General features: G+C 42.7%; 2 protein-coding genes across 10 annotated transcripts; both read right to left on the bottom strand.

The window, feature by feature from the left end:
* Window positions 1-69: 69 nt before the first annotated feature.
* LOC124015187 (ubinuclein-2-like) lies at window positions 70-12108 on the bottom strand. 6 transcript variants are annotated; one of them, XM_046330204.1, is made up of 18 exons: window positions 11323-11472; window positions 10974-11105; window positions 9149-9256; window positions 8592-8643; window positions 8368-8478; window positions 8153-8259; window positions 7508-7973; window positions 6849-6919; window positions 6595-6724; window positions 6332-6438; window positions 6091-6201; window positions 5079-5222; window positions 4731-4781; window positions 4460-4502; window positions 3216-4334; window positions 2564-2768; window positions 862-930; window positions 70-667 (listed from the first exon to the last, which is right to left on the bottom strand). In XM_046330204.1, the coding sequence occupies exons 3-18, from the start codon at window positions 9181-9183 to the stop codon at window positions 600-602; spliced, it is 2889 nt and encodes a 962-aa protein (XP_046186160.1). In that variant the 5' UTR covers window positions 9184-9256; window positions 10974-11105; window positions 11323-11472; the 3' UTR covers window positions 70-599. The 6 variants fall into 6 exon arrangements, with proteins under 6 accessions (XP_046186160.1, XP_046186155.1, XP_046186156.1 ...); XM_046330199.1 differs by lacking the exons at window positions 8592-8643; window positions 11323-11472 and adding an exon at window positions 11480-12108; XM_046330200.1 differs by lacking the exons at window positions 8592-8643; window positions 11323-11472 and adding an exon at window positions 11480-12108 and having other exon boundaries at window positions 70-646.
* Window positions 12109-12454: 346 nt separating this feature from the next.
* On the bottom strand, window positions 12455-19395 carry LOC124015878 (intraflagellar transport protein 56-like). 4 transcript variants are annotated; one of them, XM_046331357.1, is made up of 20 exons: window positions 19063-19395; window positions 18326-18460; window positions 18092-18184; window positions 17865-17979; window positions 17735-17784; window positions 17472-17617; window positions 17267-17314; window positions 17012-17183; window positions 16775-16849; window positions 16530-16632; window positions 16358-16413; window positions 16056-16094; window positions 15846-15899; window positions 14633-14696; window positions 14421-14509; window positions 14227-14310; window positions 14038-14107; window positions 13835-13941; window positions 12997-13130; window positions 12455-12790 (listed from the first exon to the last, which is right to left on the bottom strand). In XM_046331357.1, the coding sequence occupies exons 1-20, from the start codon at window positions 19063-19065 to the stop codon at window positions 12679-12681; spliced, it is 1749 nt and encodes a 582-aa protein (XP_046187313.1). In that variant the 5' UTR covers window positions 19066-19395; the 3' UTR covers window positions 12455-12678. The 4 variants fall into 4 exon arrangements, with proteins under 4 accessions (XP_046187313.1, XP_046187314.1, XP_046187315.1 ...); XM_046331358.1 differs by lacking the exon at window positions 16056-16094; XM_046331359.1 differs by lacking the exon at window positions 17267-17314.
* Between the last annotated feature and the right edge of the window lie 4827 nt (window positions 19396-24222).

Here is a 24222-nt window from a genome sequence, read left to right as displayed (position 1 = left end):
GGAGGGAACGGAAGTACCCATGCTGATGACCATAGAAAGTCACCGATATACCATTTTGTTATAATCCTGCATAGTTCATGGCTTGTTTTATTGAATTTGGTGGAGTTATGTACAGCAAAAAAAAAAAATACAGCTCCGGTCCCTAAATTCAACAACATTCGCATTTAGTATAATTTCTTACAGGTCTAGATAATTACAGCAAAAAAGCACCACCAAATAGACACTAACTCAGGTATCAGAGAGGGAGGGTTACAAATTTGCACACTGACGCTAAATAGTGCATTCACACACACAAACCAACAAGCAGACATTCATTCATTCTCCCTCCCTGACCACAGTGATAAAGGTCTGTTCTGTAAACATGACAAAAACAAACTTGTCATTAAGCCTTACAATTTACAATATTAAAACAATTATCAAATTGCTGTTTAAAAAACAAGTAACAGCCGGAAGATTATCGAGAGGGTCCAATTCCCTATTTCAGGCCCATCCTGTGTTTGGGCAGCTTCTATTAGTCATTCAAAGTAATCCTTGTTCCTGATTTATCCTGATAGCTGTCATATCATGGTGGATGTCCTCAGTGTTCCAAACAGGCGTGGTCAAAGAGACTTCCTCTTCACATCCCCTCCTTGAGTTTGATTGACATCTGGACAGGAAGAGTAGAGTTCTTGAAATATTGATAGGAAACAAAAACATATTTAAACATAACACAAATGACAACCACCGACATGACGAAAGCGACAGGCATGCACAGAGACTACGGAGGGTCAGGCAGGGAAGATGTCTTTTCTTCTTGGGGACATTTGAAGTGACAGCGGGCTGAGAGGAGAGAGCAGGGTCACAGGGAAGGGCAGATTTTACCTGAGAAAGCGAGCTGTAAGTGAGGAGGCAGAGCAACCTGAGACCCTGACTGGAGACTCTTTAACAGATCTGAGGAGAGACAGGAGGACATGGGGACATGGGAGGGAGGAGACACACAGGAGAGTGTAGGTCAAGGGAATGGTGAGATAGGAAAGGCAGTGGAGACAAAACAAGAATAAGATGCAAGACAGAAGAAACAGGTTTAAAGGAAAAGAGATGAGCCAAGTCAAATAGTAAATGGATGTAAGATCACAGGAGATTAATGGAAGAATAACATTTTAAAGAAGAGGCAGAGTGAGAAGGGGAGAAATGAGGGAAGAACCAAAGAAACAATATGGGAAAATGTCAGACAATGGAGAAAAACATTGCAGGCTTCCAGACACAGCATGGGGATTTAACACAATGGTCCAACAACATAAAATACACAAACAAACTATACACATACCCAGACATCAACATACACACAGACTAGACAAAAGCAACCCCATCTCGATCAGCTGTTCTACATTCAACTTCTGCTACGTTACAGCCTTGTTCTAAAATTTATTAAATCACCCCCCTTATGATTAAGCAAATACAGGTTTTTAGAAACCTGAAACGTCACATTTAAATAAGCATTCAGACCAGTTACTCAGTATTTTGTTGAAGCACCTTTGCCAGCAATTACAGCTTAGTTTTCTGCGGTATGACGCTACAGTCGGAGGTCCTGAGCGCTATGGAGTAGGTTTTTATCAAGGATCTCTCTGTACTTTGCTCGGTTCATCTTTCCCTCGATCCTGACTAGTCTCCCAGTCGCTGAAAAACATCCCCACAGCACGATGCTGCCACGACCATGATTCCCCATAGGGATGGAATTGGCCAGGTGATGAGTGGTGCCTGGTTTTCTCCAGATGTGCCGCTTGGCATTCTGGCCAAAGAGTTCTTTAGGTGCCTTTTGGCATACTCCAAGTGGGCTGTCATGCTTTTTACTGAGGAGTGGCTTCCGTCTGGGCACTCTATCATAAAGACGTGATTGGTGGAATGCTGCAGAGATGGTTGTCCTTCCGGAAGGTTCTCCCATATCCACAAAGCAACTCTGGAGCTCTATCAGTGACCATCGGGTTCTTGGTCACCTCCCCGACCAAGGCCCTTCTCCCCTGATTGCTCAGTCTGGCTGGGCAGCTGGCTCCAGGAAGTTTCTTGGTGGTTCCAAACTTCTTACGTTTAAGAATGATGGAGGTCACTGTGTTCTTGGGGACCTTCAATGCTGCAGTCATTTGGTAGCCTTCCCCAGATCTGTGCCTCAAAACAATTACAAACAATTCCTTCGACTTCATGGCTTGGTTTTGGCTCTGACATGCACTGTCAACTGTGGGACCTTATATAGACAGGTTGGTGCCTTTCCAAGTAATTTCCAATCAATTGAATTTACCACAGGTGGGCTCCAATCAAGTTGTATAAACATCTAGGATAATTCCAGGGAAACAGGATGCACCTGAGATCAATTGAGTCTCATAGCAAAGGGCCTGAATACTTAAGTTAGTTTTTTATTTTTAATACATTTGCAAACATTTCTAAAAACCTGTTTTCATTATGGGGTATTGTGTGTAGATTAAGGCTGTAATGTAACAAAATGTGGGAAAATTAGGGAGTCAATACTTCCCAAAAGCACTGTACATTTTTCAGTTTTTTCTTGTTTCTGTGGACTGGCTGTGTCACTCACTCTGGGTCAGGGAGAATGCTGAGCTGTTGCTGGTTGAGGAGCCGCTGGCCCCGGTGCTGGAGCCAGCTGTGCCCCCTGATGGGGGCAGGTTTAAGAGTGAAGGAAACTGGAAGGGCAGGGAGACGGGAACCAGCCCCCCCAACATCCCAAAGCCCAGTGGTAGAGATGGAGCAGAGCCAAGAAGACTGCTGCTGGCTGAGGACACCTGGAGAACAAAGGCATATAATTAAGCAATAAGGCCAGAGGTGGTGTGGTATATGACCAATATACCATGGCTACGGGCTGTTCTTATGCACGACGCAACACGGAGTGCCTGGATACAGCCCTTAGCCGTGGTATATTGGCGATACAGCATAACCCCCTGGAGGTGACTTATAGCTATTATAAACTGGTTACCAACGTAATTAGAGCAGTAAAAATAAATGTTTATCAATATTCTCGTGGTATACAGTCTGATACACCACGGTTTTCAGCATTCAGGGCTCGAACCACTCAATTTTGAATTAGAAATATAGACCCAGACAACATATACAAAACAACAAGAGATAAAATACATAAATACACAGACAACACAACCACACAGTAGGCAAACTCATTTTGAACATTTGCTGCACCATGACCTTGTCTCATCCAGCTACCATCTCTTATTTACCTGTGGCAACTGAGAAGAGACAGACTGTGTGGAGACAGATTTAATAGGCTTAGCCCCCTGAATGGTTCCACCTGCCAGCCTTTGTCGCTGATTGGCCGAGGTTGTGGTAGGGGAGGGACTGGATCCCAAATGCTTGCTGATGGATGAGGTGTTGGTAAGGCTGGTGTTGGCGCTGCTGCTGCTGATGATCTGAGAGGGGGTCTTCTGCCCTCCTTGAGTGGTGTAGCTGCCCTGGACCAGTTTGGCTGGCCCTCCCGTAGCACCTGAGAAAGGTGGGCGGAACCCTGCTGGGCTTTTGGAGGAGTACTGGTGCATACTGGAAGCTGCCTGAGGCCTGGTATTGGGGGAGGGTGAGAAGATGGTGGGCGTTAAGGGGTTGGGGAGGCGAGGGGTGAGTTTGATGATGGGCGAGGTGCTGCTGTGGGAGGACTTGGTGAGAGTGGCCTGCATGGGGGTGATGAAGTTGGACTGCTGCTGAGCTTGGGCTCCTGAGAGAGAGTGGGAGGGAGAGGGGGAGGGGAGAGAGGTGTCACCGCTGTTGGCTTTAGTATTATTGCTGCCAAAGCCCTTCTGATTGGGGGGTGGCCACGGCTTAGGCTGGGAGTGAGAGCCGGGAGCGTTGGCTTTACTCAGGGCCGTCCCAGCAAGCCTCTGAGTGCTCAGCACTGGTTGTCTGTGAGCCTGAGCACCTCCACCCTTCATCGACCCCAACCCCTCGCTCCTCGCTGAGGACAGAGAAGGGGAGATGGTGGGAGGCCGAGAGAGAGAGGAGGGGGAGGAGGAGGTAGAGACGTAGAGAGGTGTGTTGGAGCTGGGTGTGTTGATGGTGCTCTTCTTGTGCTTCTGGAGGAGAGGTGAGGCGTGGAGGGAGGACGGGGCAGTCTTGGGCCTATCAGGGGAGGGGGGACTGTCCCCTTGGACCAGGCCCTTGGCTGCATTGCTGAGGAGGGCCAGGGCCTGGGAGATGGAGTCCAGGGCGGGGGCGGTCAGCTCTTCATCCAGGGAGTCCAGCAGACAGATGGTCTCAGCGGGGGACTGGGAGGGCCGGTAGGCCACTGGGGCAGCAGGGGAAGGGGTCGCACCAACTGAGGGGGTGGATCTCTGGACCCAACTACCCTCCTGGATCACCAAACAACATAGGAGATAGAAAGAGCAAACAATTAGTGTGATCTAAATCTATTCAAACAACAATGGTATTGAAATGACAAGCATGCACATAATGCATCAGACTGCAAAACAACAACCTTGGGTTTAGACTTGGGAGTAGGAACCATCTTTTTCTTGGCTCTGGATAACAGTGAAATCAAAAGGAAAATTAGTGCATAATTAAGAACACCAGTGTTAACTTATTTTAAATTTAAGTTTTAGATGCACTATTGTAAAGTGACTGTTCCACTGGATGTCATAAGGTGAATGCACCAATTTGTAAGTCGCTCTGGATAAGAGCGACTGCTAAATGACTTAAATGTTAAATGTTAAAAACCACTATATGTAAGTAAAGTATATCAAACTCACGGATTTCCAGTAAGGTGACAATGAACCATGAGGCTCTCTTTGAATAGTATCCTGAGGAGGAGAGAAACGTGGAGAGATTTTTATCTATTTACCTTTATTTAACTAGGCAAGTCAGTCAAATTCTTATTTACAATGACGGCCTACCAGGGAACAGTGGGTTAACTGCCTCGTTCAGGGGCAGAACGACAGATTTTTACCTGGTCAGCTCATGGATTTAATCCAGCAACCTTTTGGTTACTGGCCCAAAGATCTAACCACTAGGCTACCTGCCGCCCCATGTGGTGTGGGGAAATGCAAACTAGGTTAAATGGTCAAATTGTATACTTTTATGCAAACGCACACACTGACCTGCTCTGCATCCAGCCCTTGGGCCACAGTGGTTTCACCTCAGTCTCCATGAAGGCCTTGAGATAGTCCTCTGGAGACTGGGAGGTCTGGCCCTCCAGCTCATAGCAGCCCAGCTTCACCCTCACCAGGTTACACAGCAACATCCTATAGACCAACATGTTCCACCAACTATGCATTACAATTTCAGCTCCACTGTTGGCGAATGATTCGTTCTTTTTGGACAACTCTTTTTACTGACTCGAGAGTCATGATTCGCTTTTCTGGGTGACTAGTTCATTTTAGTCATTCGTTTGACTTGCTGGCTGCATTTAATTCTAAAGCAGAATTAATACACACTCCTTCTGTCACTCCGGAGATGTGCTCCGACCAACAACTGTTCGTCATATGAGTGCAGGTAAAATAAATCATGCTGCAGGCAGCATAGAAAATAAAAAAGATGTTTAGAACTAATAAACGATTGCATGGTGCAAGAATGAATGCTATGATGGACACAGCTTTGTAGAACCAAAAGATACACAGCTTCTGCTCAACAAACTTGAATCATTGTGAACTGCAAACGATATTGTGCTTATCACCTTCACACCACTCAAGCAATGCATTCCGCCATGAGTCGTTCACAATCGTGTCCGGTTGCGGCCACAACTAGACTGTTTCAAATGTACCAAGAAATAATTGTATTTGTATGCCTAGCAATAAACAAATATACATTTTTTAAAGCACCATTTTACAAGTCTGTCACAAACGACATCTCCAATAAACCCCTTATGGTGAACGACCTATGAACGAGAGGCTTGTAGAATTATGACTATTTCTAGTTTTTAGTTATCGTTCACCGGGGTCCTGCATGCTCTGGGCATTACTGACTCAAATGAACAAAATTAGTCAAAAGATTCATTCATTTGACTGAATGAGTCGAAAAGATCGGAGTCAGTATAAAGAGCCGAACGTCCCATCACTACACTAAACCAAATACCTGTATAGTATGACGTTAAATTCACAAATGAGAGCTCACCTGAGCTTCTCATCCCAGACAAACTTCTTGCGAGGTCCCATCACTCTCTTCCCAGGCTTCTCCTCATCCTCCTCTTCTGATCCGTTCTTTTCCCCCTCTTCTGAATGCTGTCTGTAAATACACAACCCAGAGAGAAAATTGGACGAGGAGTGGAAAAATAGACAGCAAGGGACAAAAGGAGAGGTATGAGAGGAAATAAGAGGTGAACAGAATGCAGGAGAAGAAAAGGAGAAGGCCTTACTTGGCCACTTTGGCGATGCAGTCCATGTTGTATCTGGCAATCTGCTCTGGCATCACGCTGCACACTGCCAGCTTCAGCTTCAGTAGCGGGGCACGCAGACGGTCATCCTGGATGACAGAAGATGGAAAAGGTTACAATCACGCACACCAGATGACACTCACGCCACACACTCCGTTAACAAACAATCTACAATTAGATAGAAGACAATAGGCATATTATGTGCACACATAAAATGTCAATCATTTTAGTGCATACACACACACCTGGATATTGAGGCTGAGTTTCATTAGGCGTTTGAGCAGAGCCTCCTTGTTGCAGGGCACAAAGGCCTCGAGATGGGAGTAGACTGAAGAGCGCACTGCTGCCGGCTGCTCCTGGACCTGCAACTCAATACTGACCAACACACAGAGGAAGAGGGTTAGACATTAATATAAACACTGACTAACACATGCAGAGAAATGGTCAGGGGAGGAAAGACGGTTTGTTCTGTTGTAAAGAGCTCAGAGCAGAGACTCACTCCAGTAGGATGTTGTTCATGTCCAGCGTGAAGAACTTTTTCCTGCCCTCTTGATCAAACTGATGAGAAGCCTGTTCGTTGGAGAATAATTCAATTTCAGAAATTCTCTAAAACAAACTATATTATGCTCAAATGGACACTGAAATGTAATGCAAATCAATCAATCACCTGACGTTTCACTCCTCTAAGCCTCACATTGTCGTCTAAGCCTTTCTTTTTGACTCCCTTTGTTACAGTACCTCTCGCTCTTGGCCTCCTCTCCTCCCTGCCTCCACTACCTTTCTCTCCTCTTCCTGATATTCCCCTCTTGCCCTTTCCCTTCACCGTTCTGTCAGAGAGAATTGGCACTTGTTTTCCCCTCATCATCTCCTTCAAAGAACATCACTGCTCTCTCGTTGCCACAGCAACCTCTAATTCTCACTCCTACTTGTGGCCCTGAGAGAATGCATGTGTTACTCTGGTCTCTTTATGGAAGGAAATATCAAAATGGGGTGGGGGGGGATCAATGCACTCCATGTAATGTGCTTGAACGTTTTCAACGAGCAGTGAGGGCCTTTAGACCCTACAAATCAAATAAAGAAACTGACTTAAGACCTAAAATATCTCGAAATATGAAATATATCTGCAGCTGGATTTGATTGAAGATGTCAGTCACTTACCACTCTGAGGTCCTCAATGCGCTTACTGAGAGGGGCAGGCAGTCCATTAGGCAGAGGAGGAGGGGGCAGGAGACCTCCTTGTGCCCCCTGGACCCTACCCTGGACTCTACCCGGAGCACCGTTCTCCCCCTGCGCAGGGCTGGAGGGCTGAGGAGAGTCCAGCAGCCCAAAGTCCAAGTCGCCCATCATGTCCTGCAGCACGTCGTTGCTATTGGCTGAGCCCAGCAGTGACATCATGGCAGGGTCGTTAGCCAGGTCAGCCATACTGATGTCGTTGGGTTTAGGGTGGGCGTTGAGCAGGGCACGGTTGGCGTTGTGCTGGCCACGGGGCAGGCCGGGGTTCTTCTTGCGGTTCTCCTCCTTTTCCCGCGTGAAGCGGCGGAGCATGGCGGCCAGATTCAGAGAGTCCTTCATCAACTTCTTCCGCTTCTTCTTCTCTGGCCGGTGGACATTAAGGCCAGATGCTCTGGAAGATAACATAGGACCGTTGCGTTGCTACATGGAGCATGTTACAAGCCATAGACATATAGCATAACTACAAAGCACACGGCTCAAGTCAAAGTCAGGCAATAAGTTCATACATCATATGAGCTTATACATCAGTTAACTTCAGAAGTGGCACAGCAGATGTAGAACATTGCTCACCCTTGCTTTGGCATCCTGATCTTCCTGGGCTTTTTCTCATCCATATTACTGCCATCTTGCTTTTTCATTCGCTTCTTTATCACACACTCCTCACCATCTTTCAACTTCTAGACAGGAGGAACAAAAACTAAGCTTGTCACATGATATAGAAATAGCGTTTAACACTGAATAACATTTGTTCATATATTGAAAAGGTGTGTGTGTGTGTAACCCACCTTGAAGTCCTCTCCCTCTGACTCGGAGGCTGCTCTGAACTGCAGGGTTCCAGTGTTGATGTAGAACCCTCCCAGCTTAGTGTTGAGGGAGGCTGGCACCAGCTCATCATACTGAGGGGAAGAAAGTAGCTAAGGGATAATCAACAAGGGGCTATGTATTCTCTGGAAAATAATAAACAACATGGAAGGTGTGTTCGACGACACGCTAGTGGAGTGTAACTAACCTTCCATGGAGTTGCATTATTTTCCGAGTTGATTTTCCCTTTTATACCATGGCTATAATTTAACAAATTTACAGTTAGAAATTCATTCAATATCCACTGAAGTAGCTAGCAAGTTTACTAGATATAGTAGCTACAGTAGTTGCCTTGGTAACCAAACAAACAACTTGCTATTATGAAAATGAAATTCAACAATGCCAATAATGTTCTCAACTCAACTTATGCTTTCAAATGCAGCTCAAACATAGAACATGTAAGAATGAACTGTAGCTATTGAATTATACCGTGCTGATATACCATGCATTATAGGGAAATAATGCCCATCAAGCCAATCAGGAAAGACTATTCAACAATGCCATGGTATAACAAATTACAAACAGCAGAGAAACTAATAAGCAAGTATGGGGGACAGGAATGCAATGTGTTAATGAAAAATGATCTATGATACAAGAGATAGGGGTAAAATGCAAATATGTTAAAGCATATGTTGATGCTTGTTTACATGAGTCTGTTCACAAAGGAAGGATTCTGCAGTATATGAGCAGACAGTGGGTACATACAGCCTCAGAGTTATCAATGAATGGGTCAGTCTCATCGTAGCCAAAACCAATGTCGATGAGATCTTGCACCCGGTCCTTCCTCTTCTTTTTCCCTGTATTGGCCTGTGACTAGAGAAAACAAACAATTCGAGTTGACTGGGTGAAAATATACAATGCAAATTAAACTAATTCAATCTATTTGATCTACAGTGGGGGAAAAAAGTATGTAGTCAGCCACCAATTGTGCAAGTTCTCCCACTTAAAAAGATGAGAGAAGCCTGTAATTTTCATCATAGGTACACTTCAACTGTGGCAGACAAAATGAGAAAAAAAATCCAGAAAATCACATTGTAGGATTTTTTATGAATTTATTTGCAAATTATGGTGGAAAATAAGTATTTGGTCAATAACAAATGTTTATCTCAATATATACCCTTTGTTGGCAATGACAGAGGTGAAACGTTTTCTGTAAGTCTTCACAAGATTTTCACACACTGTTGGTGGTATTTTGGCCCATTCCTCCATGCAGATCTCCTCTAGAGCAGTGATGTTTTGGGGCTGTTGCTGGGCAACATGGACTTTCAGCTCCCTCCAAAGATTTTCTATGGGGTTGAGATCTGGAGACTGGCTAGGCCACTCCAGGACCTTGAAATGCTTCTTACGAAGCCACTCCTTCGTTGCCCCGGGCGGTGTGTTTGGGATCATTGTCATGCTGAAAGACCCAGCCACGTGTCATCTTCAATGCCCTTGCTAATGAAAGGAGGTTTTCACTCAAAATCTCACGATACATGGCCCCATTCATTCTTTCCTTTACACGGATCAGTCATCCTGGTCCCTTTGCAGAAAAACAGCCCCAAAGCATGATGTTTCCACCCCCGCGCTTCACAGTAGGTATGGTGTTCTTTGGAGGCAACTCAGCATTCTTTGTCCTCCAAACACAACGAGTTGAGTTTTTACCAAAATGTTCTATTTTGGTTTCATCTGACCATATGACATTTTCCCAATCTTCTTCTGGATCATCCAAATGCTCTCTAGCAAACTTCAGACGGGCCTGGACATGTACTGGCTTAAGCAGGGGGACACGTCTGGCACTGCAGGATTTGAGTCCCTGGCGGCGTAGTGTGTTACTGATGGTAGGCTTTGTTACTTTGGTCCCAGCTCTCTGCAGGTCATTCACTAGGTCCCCCGTGTGGTTCTGGGATTTTTGCTCACCGTTCTTGTGATCATTTTGACCCCACGGGTGAGATCTTGCGTGGAGCCCCAGATCGAGGGAGATTATCAGTGGTCTTGTATATATTCCATTTCCTAATAATTGCTCCCACAGTTGATTTCTTCAAACCAAGCTGCTTACCTATTGCAGATTCAGTCTTCCCAGCCTGGTGCAGGTGTACAATTTTGTTTCTGGTCTATTTGACAGCTCTTTGGTCTTGGCCATAGTGGAGTTTGGAGTGTGACTGTTTGAGGTTGTGGACAGGTGTCTTTTATACTGATTACAAGTTCAAACAGGTGCCATTAATACAGGTAACGAGTGGAGGACAGAGGAGCCTCTTAAAGAAGAAGTTACAGGTCTGTGAGAGCCAGAAATCTTGCTTGTTTGTAGGTGACCAAATACTTATTTTCCACCACAATTTGCAAATAAATTCATTAAAAATCCTACCATGTGATTTTCTGTATTTTTTTTTCTCAATTTGTCTGTCATAGTTGAAGTGTACCTATGATGAAAATTACAGGCCTCTCTCATCTTTTTAAATGAGAGAACTTGCACAATTGGTGGCTGACTAAATACTTTTTTGCCCCACTGTATGTGTAGACCTATTTGTTTCCACCACAGAGTAAAGGGACCTACATATTTGCTCTCAAATTTCTTGGCAAGTGCCTCTATTTCTCTTCTCTCCTTCTCGTCATTTGCAAAGGGGTCGTTGGGGTCCAGGGCTGGCGTCAGGCCTTTAGGAGGTCCTGGAGCAGGAGACTTCTTCACCTTCAAGAGACAATCAGGCATGTCAGGAAATGAGAGTCGGTAAAATGGGTTCAACTGTGGATTCTTAGTAGCTTAAAATGTCATCTTAAAAGTTGTACCTCCAGCAAGATGGGAAATAGATGTCATTACCATATTATATGATTTATATAACGGTAATATAAACATTCATATGAAAATTAGAAAAACGTTATAGCCTACATGAAGTTGGCATGCTTACATCATATCTAAGAATACTGTAGCTACAGTTGGCCAACATCGCTCTTGTTGACAACAGCACCATAGCCTCGAGAGCTTACACTTCAAGCTGCCTACGCGTTCACCGGCCCAGCCTGTTGTGTTATCACTTGAAGCCTTGACTGATTTCACGTCTTTACCTGAGTAGATTGAACAAGTTCACTGTAGTTGAATTCAGCAGATCCCCGTTCGCTGGGTTCGGGCAAGGAGAGGTTCAAGCGCACTGTTACACGTTTTGTTTCCGCTGAATCCCCGTCACCGGATTTCACGACACCGAATGGACTAGCACCAGTACCACCTCCTGGCCTGGTTGCTGCACTTCCACCCCCTCCATCTTCCCCCAAACTGATTTCGGCCTCATCTTCCCGGCGGCGTTTCTTGGATTCCGAAAGCGGTGCATTGTTGTTAAAAGAAGAGATTGTGACAAACGGTACTTTTCTCGGTTCGGCCATTTGATGCTGACCGTCACAGAGCCCCTCCGTAGGAACACACAAGGGAGGACGAGACTTCACTGAACTAACGTTACTGTAGCTTGCTATCTAAAATTGGGAATGTTCGACAACTAACGTTAGTTTACCATCTAGCTATATCAGGTAATAAAATGCCGTAAACCACACAGTGGTATGTTCTGCACCTCCCAGGTTGGCTCCGGGGCCTTTGAATCACGAGGAAGAGTAGTTTTAGTTGTTTCCATTAAAATGTTCGGTAGTTACCGCAAGGAGGCATCTGAAGTAGCCATCTTGACCATTATTATCATTATTCAGTGAGAGTAGTATCTGGGCGTGCGTATGAAAAACGGAAACAGAACAGTCAGGGAGCAGTCTTTGACCAATCATAGGGCGAGAACGCCCTTCAAGAACCGCCCATTTTGCATACTAGCGCGAATATGGGGAATCGATTGTTTCCCGACTCTGGCACGCGGGATGTTTAGACGAGGTTCCTTGAACACTTATCTGGACTGAACGCACCGAAACACATGACTACCGTTCATTAGAAAATATGCATTGAAACCAACAAATTCTAATGTTTTATATTTCTGTATGCATGATAAAGGACTGGTCTTTTATTCTTCATAAAACGTTATGTCAAGGCCAGAGATAGTAAAAGCACAGGTGTGGTATAATATTTAAATATTTATTCACATAGGAAAGTATGTACAGAATAAATGTGCATAAAAACGACACCAATACAATGTACTAGCAAAATAACAAACAGGAAAGAGATTAATGAATAATGAACAAACTGGCACTTATGGTGAATTTTTGCATTTGACTGTCAGTTTGCCCAAAGGACCCTTTTCTTCATATAGGCTATGCATTTTACGTAAGGAATCATAACATCACAGAGAAACCCTGTTATCCTTGGCCCATTTCTTCAGAATCCTGATGATGTATTCCACCTGAGGATTCCCAGTGGTCCTCAGCAAGGGCAGCACTTCCCTCAAGGCCTCCCTGAAAAATACACACAATTGAGCACATTATGGTAACATAAAAACTCACACTGTTCGACTTCAACAATGCAACATACAGCCCATCATGTCAAAAGAAATGTGTTCGGTCACTGAGCGGAGGACAGATTATTTCAACGCTATACAAAGTGGTGACATTCATGATCCTACATCAATCCAATAGATTGTTAAGGTAGACATGGTACCTACCTGGGTTCTCTGCTTGCCAAAATTAGCTGAAAGATACCCACACAGGCTCCCCTTTTGCCCTCCCAGTACTCAGGGTTGGGGTCCAATCTCTCCAAGATATCAAATGCCTTTGCTGAGTAGTAGAACTGGCCCATCTGTAGATGAGAGAGAGAAGAGTTACACATGGTGCAAATCAGTGGTGTAAGGAGCTTAAGTAAAATGACTATTTAAGTAGTTTTTTGGGTATCTGTACTTTACTATTTATATTTGACTACTTTTACTTTTACTACTACATTCCTAAAGAAAAGTATGTACTTTTTACTCCATACATTTTCTCTGACACCTAAAAGTACTCATTACATTTTGAATTAATTTACTTATCAAGAGAACATCCCTGGTCATGCCTACTGCCTCTGATCTGGTGGACTCAATAAACACATACTTTGTTTGTAAATGATCTCTGAATGTTGGAGTGTGCCCCTGGCTATCTGTAAATTTAAAAAATCTTGAAAAAGTGTCCGTCTGCTTTGCTTAATATAAGGAATTTGAAATTCTTTATACTTTTACTTTTGATACGCAAGTCTTTTTATTTTTAGAAATTACATTTACTTTTAATACTTAAGTATATTTAAAACCAAATACCTCTAGACTTTTACTCAAGTAGTATTTTACTGGGTGACTTTCACTTTTACTCGAGTCATTTTCTATTAAGGCATCTTTACTTTTACTCAAGTATGAGAATTGTGTACTTTTTCCACCACTGGCGCAAGTGCTCTCAGAATTAAATAACTTCTGTCCTGATGGGGAAATTAAACATTTAGGAAGTTGAGTGATTTTGGAATTAATAAAGGAGAGTAACCTTGTAGCAATCGTTGGCAATGAGCTGCAGGAGGCTGAAGGACTCTGCTGAGGTCTCCATCTTCATGTAGAGCTCCCAGGCCAGACGGGCCTTCTGGTTCATAATGTCTAAATAGGACAACAGGGTTCATTGACAACAATAGAACAACCACACAGTGTTATACTAGCAAATGTTTACATTGTTTAATGAGAAGGAGAACATACAGCAGCGTGCCAGCCAGCTCAGGTACACATAGTCACTCTTGTTCTTGTCATTTTGAATCAACAGGAAGATCTGGGAGACAAAGAGAAAGCACACACTTTTAACAGACAATAAAACATACATTTGTATCAGTGAAAAAGTTTTTTAAATGACATCATAATAACGCAAAAGTACAAAAGTACATCTTTTACCTCTTCTGCCTCCCTGTAGTTGCCAACAGCAGCTTTGGCCTGTGCATAGTTGAAGTTGAATGCGTCATCATTGTAGAAGTAACTCTGTGAGCAATGAGTTCAGAGTATTTAGAATCCATTGAAGAATGATAATTATAGGACATCAATATTCTATGTGGACACAAATATGTGTCATGGTATTACGCTGTGCTTACCTTGACAGAATTGAGGTAGATGAGCACATCTTCAAACTGCCTGAGCAGAAAGAAACAAGAAGCCATGCACTGTCTGCCAGGGATAGTGTCTAAGACACAGGGAAAGGAATTGTTAAAGTAAGCACCAGTGTAAAAACGTATTTACCATTGAATTAGTGCAGAACAAAAATGTTACTCTAGTCAGTATTTTAAATATCTGGAGGAGCGCTCACCACATTCGCTAGCTGAGCCACCAACCAGCTGGAAAAACTGCTGAGCAATCTTCAGATGATCTGTCTGTAATGTAAAAATAACAGAATATCACACAAACAAAATCAGGCGGTTATCAAAGCAGAACTATAGATATACTGTACATTAATCTATAGTTATATATACACTGAACAAAAAATATAAAACACAGCAATTTCAAAGATTTTACTGTGTTACAGTTCATATAAGGAAATCAGTCAATTGAAATAAATAGAGATATGCACCTGTGTCACAGGTATCTTCAAACAAGTTTGGGGCATGGATCAGAAAACCAGTCATTATCTGGTGTGACCACTATTTGCCTCATGCAGCTCAACACATCTCGTTCGCATAGAGTTGATCAGGCTGATGATTGTGGCCTGTGGAATGTTATCTCACTCATCTTCAATGGCTCTGTGAAGTTGCTGGATATTGGTGGGAACTGGAACATGCTGCCGTACACATCAACCCAGAGCATCCCAAACATGCTCAATGGGTGACATGTCTGGTGACTATGCAGGCCATGGAAGAACTGGGACATTTTCAGCTTCTAGGGATTGTGCACAGATACTTGCGACATGGGGCCGAGCATTATCACGCTGAAACATGAAGTGACGGCGGCTGATGAATGGTACAACAATGGGCCTCAGGGTCTCGTCACGTTATCTCTGTGCATTCAAATTACCATCAATAATATGCAATTGTGTTCATCATCCATAGCTTATGCCTGTCCTTACCATAACCCCACCGCCACCATGGGGCACTCTGTTCACAACATTGACATCAGCAAACAATTCGCCCTCATAACACCGTACACGTGGTCTGCAGATGTGAGGTCAGTTGGACATACTGGCAAATTCTCAAAAAAAAAGGTTGGCGGTGGATTATGATAGAGAAATAAACATAAAATTCTCTGGCAACAACTGTAGTCAACATGCCAACTGCACATATTAGAATGGCCTTTTATTGTCCCCAGCCCAAATTGCACCTGTGTCATTGAGCATGCTGTTTAAATTAATCAGCTTCTTGATATGCAACACCTGTCAGGTAGATGGATTATCTTGGCAAAGGAGAATTGTTCACTAAGATTTAAACACATTTGTGCACAGAAAGCTCATGAAACAAGGGAACAACACTTTACATGTTGCGCTTATATTTTTGTTCAGTGTAGTATCTAAATGTATCTCTGGTACTCACCGACCCCATCTCCTGTCCGAGTGCAGCATTCACAACCCCCTTCAAGATGTACTCCTGAAAAAAAGGCAGGGAGAAGTTACAGCACATATGCACTTACAATACACCACAATCCATTGAGTTTATGGTTGCTCTAACCCTGGCAAAGAGAGGAGGAGGATAGGGAAAGAGGGGGAGATGGCGAGAGAGAGCTGGCTGCACACACACACTTACTGTACGCTGATGTACATTAAGACTAACACTGCCCTGAACCTGAGAGAGAAAGAGAGAGAGAGAGAAAGGGGAGGTTAATACACAAACGCCTACCACAAATGTCTACCCTGCAAACGCAGAACTACACCCCAAACTACACTATCCTTGTAGAAGGAGGAAGAGGAAAAGGGAGAGCAGGGAAGAGAGGGTAAGATTACTGGACCCTAAAATAGCTGAGGGACAGGAGACGAATGATAGGCGGGATGAAAAAATAAGGGAGGGAGTGAAATCTGGAAATGGTGAATGGAAATAGAGGAATGAACCTGTGGTGTGGTGGGTTCTAAGTCTTTGATGAGCTGGTAGGACTCCTGGACATCATCTGAGAGAGATAGAAAAATAAAATGACTATCCATATATTAACAGTAAAAAAAACACACTTAGTTATCAATCAGTTATCATTACATTGGCTAGTCAGTAATAAAAGTGGCAGCCCACCTTGTCTGAGGTAGTAGATGACCAGATTGAGACGAGCCTCAGTAATGACATCAATCAGTGCAGGCAGCACTTGCAGGGCCCCCTCCCCACTACGAAACACCACCTGAACACCAGAGAAAGAATCAAAAAGGGTAATTTGCTTGCATGCTGCTACACACGTGAGTTGCAAAACTGCTATGTTCCCTAGACTGATAACTCCCTAGACTGATATTCCCTAGACTGTTCCCTAGACTCATGACTCTCACCAGGTTGTGTCGGATTAACTCCTTGGCAAACTCAAAGGAGCTGGAGGAGATATCTATCAGGTTTTCCAGCTCAGTCTGAGAGAAGGAAAATGTGATTTTAGTTGTGTAATACTACAATGTTGTACACTTCGGAGTCACTGACTGAAGCCTTAGAAACATTAACAAAGCAACATTCAGACAAACAAGGTTTAATTTTGAGAATGATTTGCTCAGGACTCTCTTGTCAAGTTGCGTTACCTCTGCTGCTTTTCCGTTGTAGAGCCTGAAGTGGTTGCAGGCCTTGAGGTTGAGAGCGATGGTGGAGTCTGGGACGCTCTGCAGGTAAACAGCCAGCACCTCCTGGGACACATCGTAGTAGTCCAGCTTGTAGTAGCACAGAGCCACATACACATTCAGGGCCAGGAAGTCTCTGCAGCAGACACAGTATGAACAGAGCATGAGCTCCGCCGACTCACAGTAGGTACAATGAATCGCTCTTTCCCACCCTCTCACCTGCATAAGCAGTCACTAGCCTCCTCTCCAGTCTCCGTTATCTTCTCTCTGTCTCAACACAGGGAAACTATCACTCTCCCTCCCTCTCTAACTCCCCCTCTCCTCATCTCATAGTCTGTGCCGCTACTCCCATATGTATCAGGATTACATTTGGAGAGTTTCCCGGTGTCTCTGTCACTCTGTGGTGCATTCTGTTGCCTGTCACCTGTTCTGCAGCAGGATGCGTTTGTAGATGTCGATGGCCTCCTGGTAGTGGGAGCGCATGTAGTGGATGGAGGCCAGGCTGAGCTGGTCCTCTGTCACATCCTCCAACTCCTGGTGGAAACCCATCAGCTGCTTCTCATCATTGAACTGGGAAAAAAAAGAAATAGACCAGAAATAAGGGCATAATAGAACTAATTCTGTTATATAAGTTGTTTGGTACCATAGCATTGAATGAATGAGCTAGAGATAAGGGTGAAAGCTGACCTTGTGAGCCAAATGGAACAGTACTCGATTCTGCAGCTGGCATTTAGGGGCTGAAAAAGGAAGCACGTAAGGTCACCTTTTGTAATAAAGCAACAAAATGTGAGAATGGGAAACAGGGTGGATGAGGTACCCTTGCGTGAAGCCTCCTCTGCTTCTTTGTAAAGCCCAAGGAAGAAGAGAGTACAGGCCAGGTAGACCCACACATCTGGGCGGCAGTCTGGTTTGTCTGTCAGGGCCTTGTATTCCTGAAGAAGGAATAGACACATAGGTTTTAGTTCATGTCTCACAAATCAAAAACAGGAAAATACTTTCACACATCCAAACCAACGTTACTGAATTCAATAAAGGTTTTCAAACCTCCATGGCTCTCTTGTAGTCACCAAGGTGGAAAGCACAGTAGGCCAACCACAGGTCTGCATCCTCCCCTCGCTCGCCAACATTGCGCTGAAACTGAGCAAATTTAACCATATTGATAGGATGAGCTTCATATTTCGCAGACAGTAATGTAAGCACTGCATTGTTCAAAGATATAACAGCGCTATAAACCTATATGTCACACTTCAGAAGGCATGCTGCCAGAATGGCATTTACCTCCAACAATGTAATGGCCCCCAGATAGTCTCTTTGAATTAGGAAGTCCTCCACAAGTGGTGGCTTTTTTTCTTTTGTCTTCTTATTTACTGGGATCTCCCCACCAACAGCTGCTGGCTTTACTCTGGACAGAATCTGAGAGAATGAATATGAAAATTATATAGAACTCCACAGCCGGTGCTGTCCACAACAGAGCCAGCCATAATTAATAAGGGCCCATCCAACTAGTTACTTGTCTCAAACCTGTGGCTGGGTTGCAACCTGGTCTCAAAGCATTTCGTATTATTCTCTATGTAAATCCCTGACACTCCCATTTATCATGATATGTTATGTTTCGTATGAATGTATTCATTTAAGGTTGTCCATCACCCATTTCGTATGAAATGTTACGAATTTGCTAAACATACACTATGTAGCCATACAACCTAAGTAACCATACCAAACATATTATACTAATTTCAGTATCCCGGATTTAAGTGTACTGTTACGTATGTTACGGTTTAGTCTATGAGACCAGGCTGGTGTGCTAGGTAACGTTAGATTTCTGCAACAACAACAAAAAATATAATCATCCAGCACGGAAATGTTTACAGACTTCTTCGTGTGGTAGCTAACCTAACGTCAATGCTAAATTGCATTGCAGACTACTAAGCATAGGTTCAATAGCTAGCTAACAGTACGTTAATGTTAGCGAAAGTTATGTTAGCGTAGCTGCATCCAGTAAAGCAAACACTTACCATGGCCAGTGGAGTTAGTCGTCACGAAAGCGCAGTAACAGCGCTCAGATAATCAGACAAGATACATGTTTGTCTAATCAAGAAACATGTGCTAACCCAGCTAGCTAGTGTAACCGATAGCTGTTGACAAACATGGGAGCTCTTGTCGCCAAGCAACGTCTACACCAGTCTTTGCCCCTCCCTAGCATACTGGTTCATCACTGTGTTAAGAGCTGGAGTTGTAGAAAGTGAATTATAGACGCATGGCGAGTATGCCAAAAAACATTAAGGTTTTATACTGCTAACACTATTACACACGCTTGTCTTATAATTGGACATAAAATCTCACATCCATTCACCATCACAGCAGATGAGGAATAGCAGATTCCTCAGTGGTTGAAAGTTGTACCATTTCTCCCAATATGATGTAACAGGGTTATTCTGCAGCTACGGGCACTATGTCCTCGGGGTAATTTGGGGGGATTTTATTAATACATGTGTTTAAAAAATCTGGGGTGATTGTAGTGTGAATTTAACATATAAAGAATAAAAACATCTCTATCAAGTATTTTAGCTACTTTTCAGATGCATTTTATACCTACATTTCACTATTTTACCCTTGTCCCTGAACAATACTTTTGTGCTTCTACTATGTTTTTCTACGAGAAAACACGAATAATTACATATTATAAACTGGGTGGGTCAAGCCCTGAATGCTGATTGGCTGAAAGCAGTGGTATATAAGACCCTATACCACAGGTATGACAAAACCTTCATTTTTACTGCTCTAATTACGTTGGTAATCAGTTTATAATAGCAATAAGGTACCTCGGGGGTTTGTGGTATATGGCCAATATACCACGGCTAAGGGCTGTGTCCAGGCACTCCAAGATGCGATGTCCTAAGAACAGCCCTTAGCCGTGGTATATTGGCCATATACCACATCCCTCATGCCTTATTGCTTAATTATATAATGTTATCTGGTAGAGAGAGTCAATTAAATAAAATCTATATCAATATTTATTGTGAGTATGCCCTTTATATTTACACAAAATCAGTGGTTTAAAGTACTTGAGGAAAAATACTTCCAAGTACTACTTAAGTAATTTTTGGGGGTATCTGTACTTTACTATTTATATTTGACAACTTTTCATTTTACTTCACTAAAGAAAACAATGTACTTTTTACTCCATACATTTTCCCTGACACCCAAAAGTACTCGTTACATTGCGAATGCTTAGCAGGAAATGAAAATGGTCCAATTCACAAATTTATCAAGAGAACATCCCTGGTCATCCCTACTGACTCTGATGTGGCACTCACTTAACACAAATGCTTAGTTTTTAAATGATGTCTTAGTGTTGGAGTTGTACTTTTTACTTGAGTCATATTACTATGAGTCATTTAAAAAAAACTTTTACTCAAGTATAATAATTGGGTACTTTTTCCACCACTGCACAAAATACACCTGTCCTTTGGTAGTGGTGCCATTGCCGCCACTGAGGGCAAACTTCCTCATAAATAAAGTTTGGCCAAGAGAATGTTAATTTAGTTGCCATCGAAGCATATTGAAACACTGAAGCATATGGCTGCAGTGGACAGTTGTGCTGTCCAGAAGTTGAAGAAAACTCAAGGTAAATATTGCTGGTGTAGAGAATATTTTTTATTATCAGTCATTTCCAAACAGGCCATAATTTATTTAATTTGTGGTAGAATTTGGATTTTTTTAAATTTATTTTGTGCTTAGTGTAAACTATATGCTAGATAATACTAGCCAAAGCATGCTAAGCAGTCTGTCATTTTTCTCCAAAAACTTTAGAAGTGTCATTTCCATCCCAGTCATTTCCATCACAAACTTACAATGACTTGCGAAAGTATTCACACACCTTGGCATCTTTCCTATTTTGTTGCCTTACAACCTGGAATTAAAAATAAGTTTGTATCATTTGATTTACACAACATGCCTACCACTTTGAAGATGCTAAATATTTGTTTGTGAAAAAAAAACAAGAAATAAGACAAAAACAGAAAACTTGAGCATGCATCACTATTCACCCTCCCACAAAGTCAATACTTTTGTAGAGACCACCTTTTGCAGAAATTACAGCTGCAAGTCACTTGGGGTGTCTCAATAAGCTTGGCACATCTAGCCACTGGGATTGATGCCCATTCTTCAACGCAAAACAGGTCCAGCTCCTTCAAGTTGGATGGGTTCCGCTGGTGTACAGCTATCTTTAAATCATACCACAGATTCTCAATTGGATTGAGGTCTGGGCTTTGACATTCCAGGACATTTCAATGTTTCACCTTAAACCATTTGAGTGTTGCTTTAGCAGTACTCTTAGGGTCATTGTTCTGCTGGAAGGTGAACCTCTGAAACAGGTTTCCCCTCAATAATTTCCCTGTATTTAGCGCCATCCATCATTCCTTAAATTCTGACCATTTTCCCAGTCCCTGCCGATGAAAAACATCCCCACAGCATGATACTACCACCACGCTTCACTGTGGTGATGGTGTTCTCGAGGTGATGAGAGGTGTTGGGTTTGCGCCAGACATAGTGTTTCCTTGATTGCCAAAAAGCTCAATTTTAGTATCTTCCATATGTTTTTTGAGTTTCCCCACATGCCTTTTGGCAAACACCAAACGTTTGCTTATTTTTCTTAAGCAATGTCTTTTCTGGCCACTCATCCGTAAATCCTAGTTCTGTGGAGCATACGGCTTAAAGTTGTCCTATGGTCAGATACTCCAATCTCCTCTGTGGAGCTTTGCAGCTCCTTTAGGGTTATCTTTAGTCCCTTTGTTGCCTCTGATTAATACCCTTCTTGCCTGGTCTGAGTTTGGTGGTCTCTTGGCAGGTTTGTGGTGCCATATTCTTTCCCTTTTTTTTAAATAATGGATTTAATGGTGCTCCATGGGATGTTGAAAGTTCTGGATATTTTTTTAACCCAACCATGATCTGTACTTCACAACTTTGTCCCTTAGCTGTTTGCAGAGCTCTTTGGTCTTCATGGTGCCCCTTAGTGGTTTTGCAGACTCTGGGGCATAGATAAAGTCCACCAGTGTGCAATCTAACTAATTATGTGACCTCTGAAGGTAATTGGTTGCACCAGATCTTATTTAGGGGCCTCATAGCAAAGGGGGTAAATACATATGCACGCACAAATTCTCTCATTTTTTTAAATGGACTTTGATTTCACAAATTTGGACTATTTGGTGTGTCCATTACATGAAATCCAAATTAAAATCATTTAAAATTACAGGTTGTAATGTAACCATTTAGGAAAAAACACCAAGGGGGATGAATAATAAGGCACTGTAACTGGTGGAAATGACCAAACATGGTAGTTAAATTTTTTACTTTGGGCTTTAAATCATGTTTCAAATTAATTGAATCCAGAAAATGCTCCAAGGTGTGCAGAAGTTAAAACTTGTATTCCTTTGTTTTTAGGAAGATGCCACATGACAGAGCCATAGAAACAAAATTAAAAGATCCAATACAATACCAGGAACATCTGCAAAAATACAGGGAGATGCTGAAAGAAAAAGAAATCTGAGCTTAAAACAAAGCAGCAAGAGAACGCAATGGAAATGCAACCAACAAAACAGCAGATGTTCAAAACAAGTTGCAATGGAGACCTGCCTATAAGGCAACACCTTAGTCACCAGATGACTTGCAGCTAGAGGGCTATATACATGCCCCATACTTACCTGCCCCTGATGCACACCCCAATACCTCATCATCTGCAACAGGAATGAGAGGTCAAATACTTGCTAGAAGGAAAAATTTGGAAGAGGTCACTCAGATTTTTGAATGACAAATGTCAAACTTGATAAAGCTTTACTGAAAGCTGAGAAATAACTTTATGATCAACTGATCAAGAAAATAGACAAGAACCCCAAAGACAAAACCGCAAATATGGGAACTCTGAAGAACTTGAAGGATTTTGTTTCAAAATGCCATTATTGCAGAGTTAAGCAAAAGTATCAAAACATGCGCAGTGCCAAGGACAAACAAGTGGCTTCAAAAATGCTCAGAGGCAACATCCTGAAAAAGTATGGCCTGGTCAAAGCTGCAAACAGAGAATTTGGATTTTCAGCAAAAGCAATGAGGGCAAATGAACAGGCCAACAAGTTAATACTCTAGGAAAAAGCAATGTAACAGAATTAGAACAGCCACAGAAGAGAAAAATCACTGGATTCTGTGAACGGGACAACAGAGCAACATGGAAAGAGGAAGGCAAACCAGCAGAAGTGCTTCTTGAACGGCACAATTCAGAACCTTCCCTTTAAGAGCGAATATTCAGAGATTAAGATGTCCTATGAATTCTGCAAAATACTTCCTTTTGGGTTGTCACGTCAACAGTCCATGATAGGGACACATGCCTCTGGAAAAACCCACAGACCTCCAGTTCATGGTGAAAAACTACAATAGTGATCCACTGCAGCTTGTTTTTGTGCTGTGAGAACCAGAAGAGCGCATGTGGAGTGCTACCTTTGCCAACCAAAAGAGCTTAAAACATATGCATTTGATGCTGGTGAGAAGACATGGTGGTTCGAGTAGAAAAACAAAGCTGGAGAGAGAAAAAAAACGGGAAGACAAAGGGAAACATGGAGGTCCCTGTACATCTGACAGTAAAATAAAAGGTGGCACACTAGACTACTGGAGGACGTCTCCGAAGGATTGAAAAGAGAAGTTGGGGTAACTGCAGAAAGAGTTTGTGCATATTGACTGGAGAACTACCTGTGTAATTTCAATGAAATCCAGGTTAATTCACATCGGTGATTCTGCATCACCCTCTGCAATCTAAGCCCATCTTTCAAAAACACTTGCCTACTTCCTTGAGCACTGGCTACTTTTAGAGTCTAACTTGTTTAACGGTTGATTTTTTAAAAATCTTATACACGTCATCTCCACCTCACCCATATGATGTACATGGAGTACGGTTTGTTTTAGATCGGGAAATCAAAGTTCAAATGTTTGGCGGAAATATCTTATTTTTCATTTATGTTTTCAGCCATCACAAGGTGTTTAATTTTTTTTATGGATAAATGAATAAACAATATCCCCATTTTAAATAGAATTGTATCTAGGTAAACTTATACTGTTTAATAGACAATATGAGTTAAGAAGAAATTGTGTGACAGGACAAAGAGTAATAAAATGTTAATGAACACCATTCC

Source organism: Oncorhynchus gorbuscha, linkage group LG26 (assembly GCF_021184085.1).
Source record: "Oncorhynchus gorbuscha isolate QuinsamMale2020 ecotype Even-year linkage group LG26, OgorEven_v1.0, whole genome shotgun sequence".
NCBI classification, from domain to species: Eukaryota; Metazoa; Chordata; class Actinopteri; order Salmoniformes; family Salmonidae; genus Oncorhynchus; species Oncorhynchus gorbuscha.
This window is presented reverse-complemented; position numbering and strand designations above follow the sequence as displayed.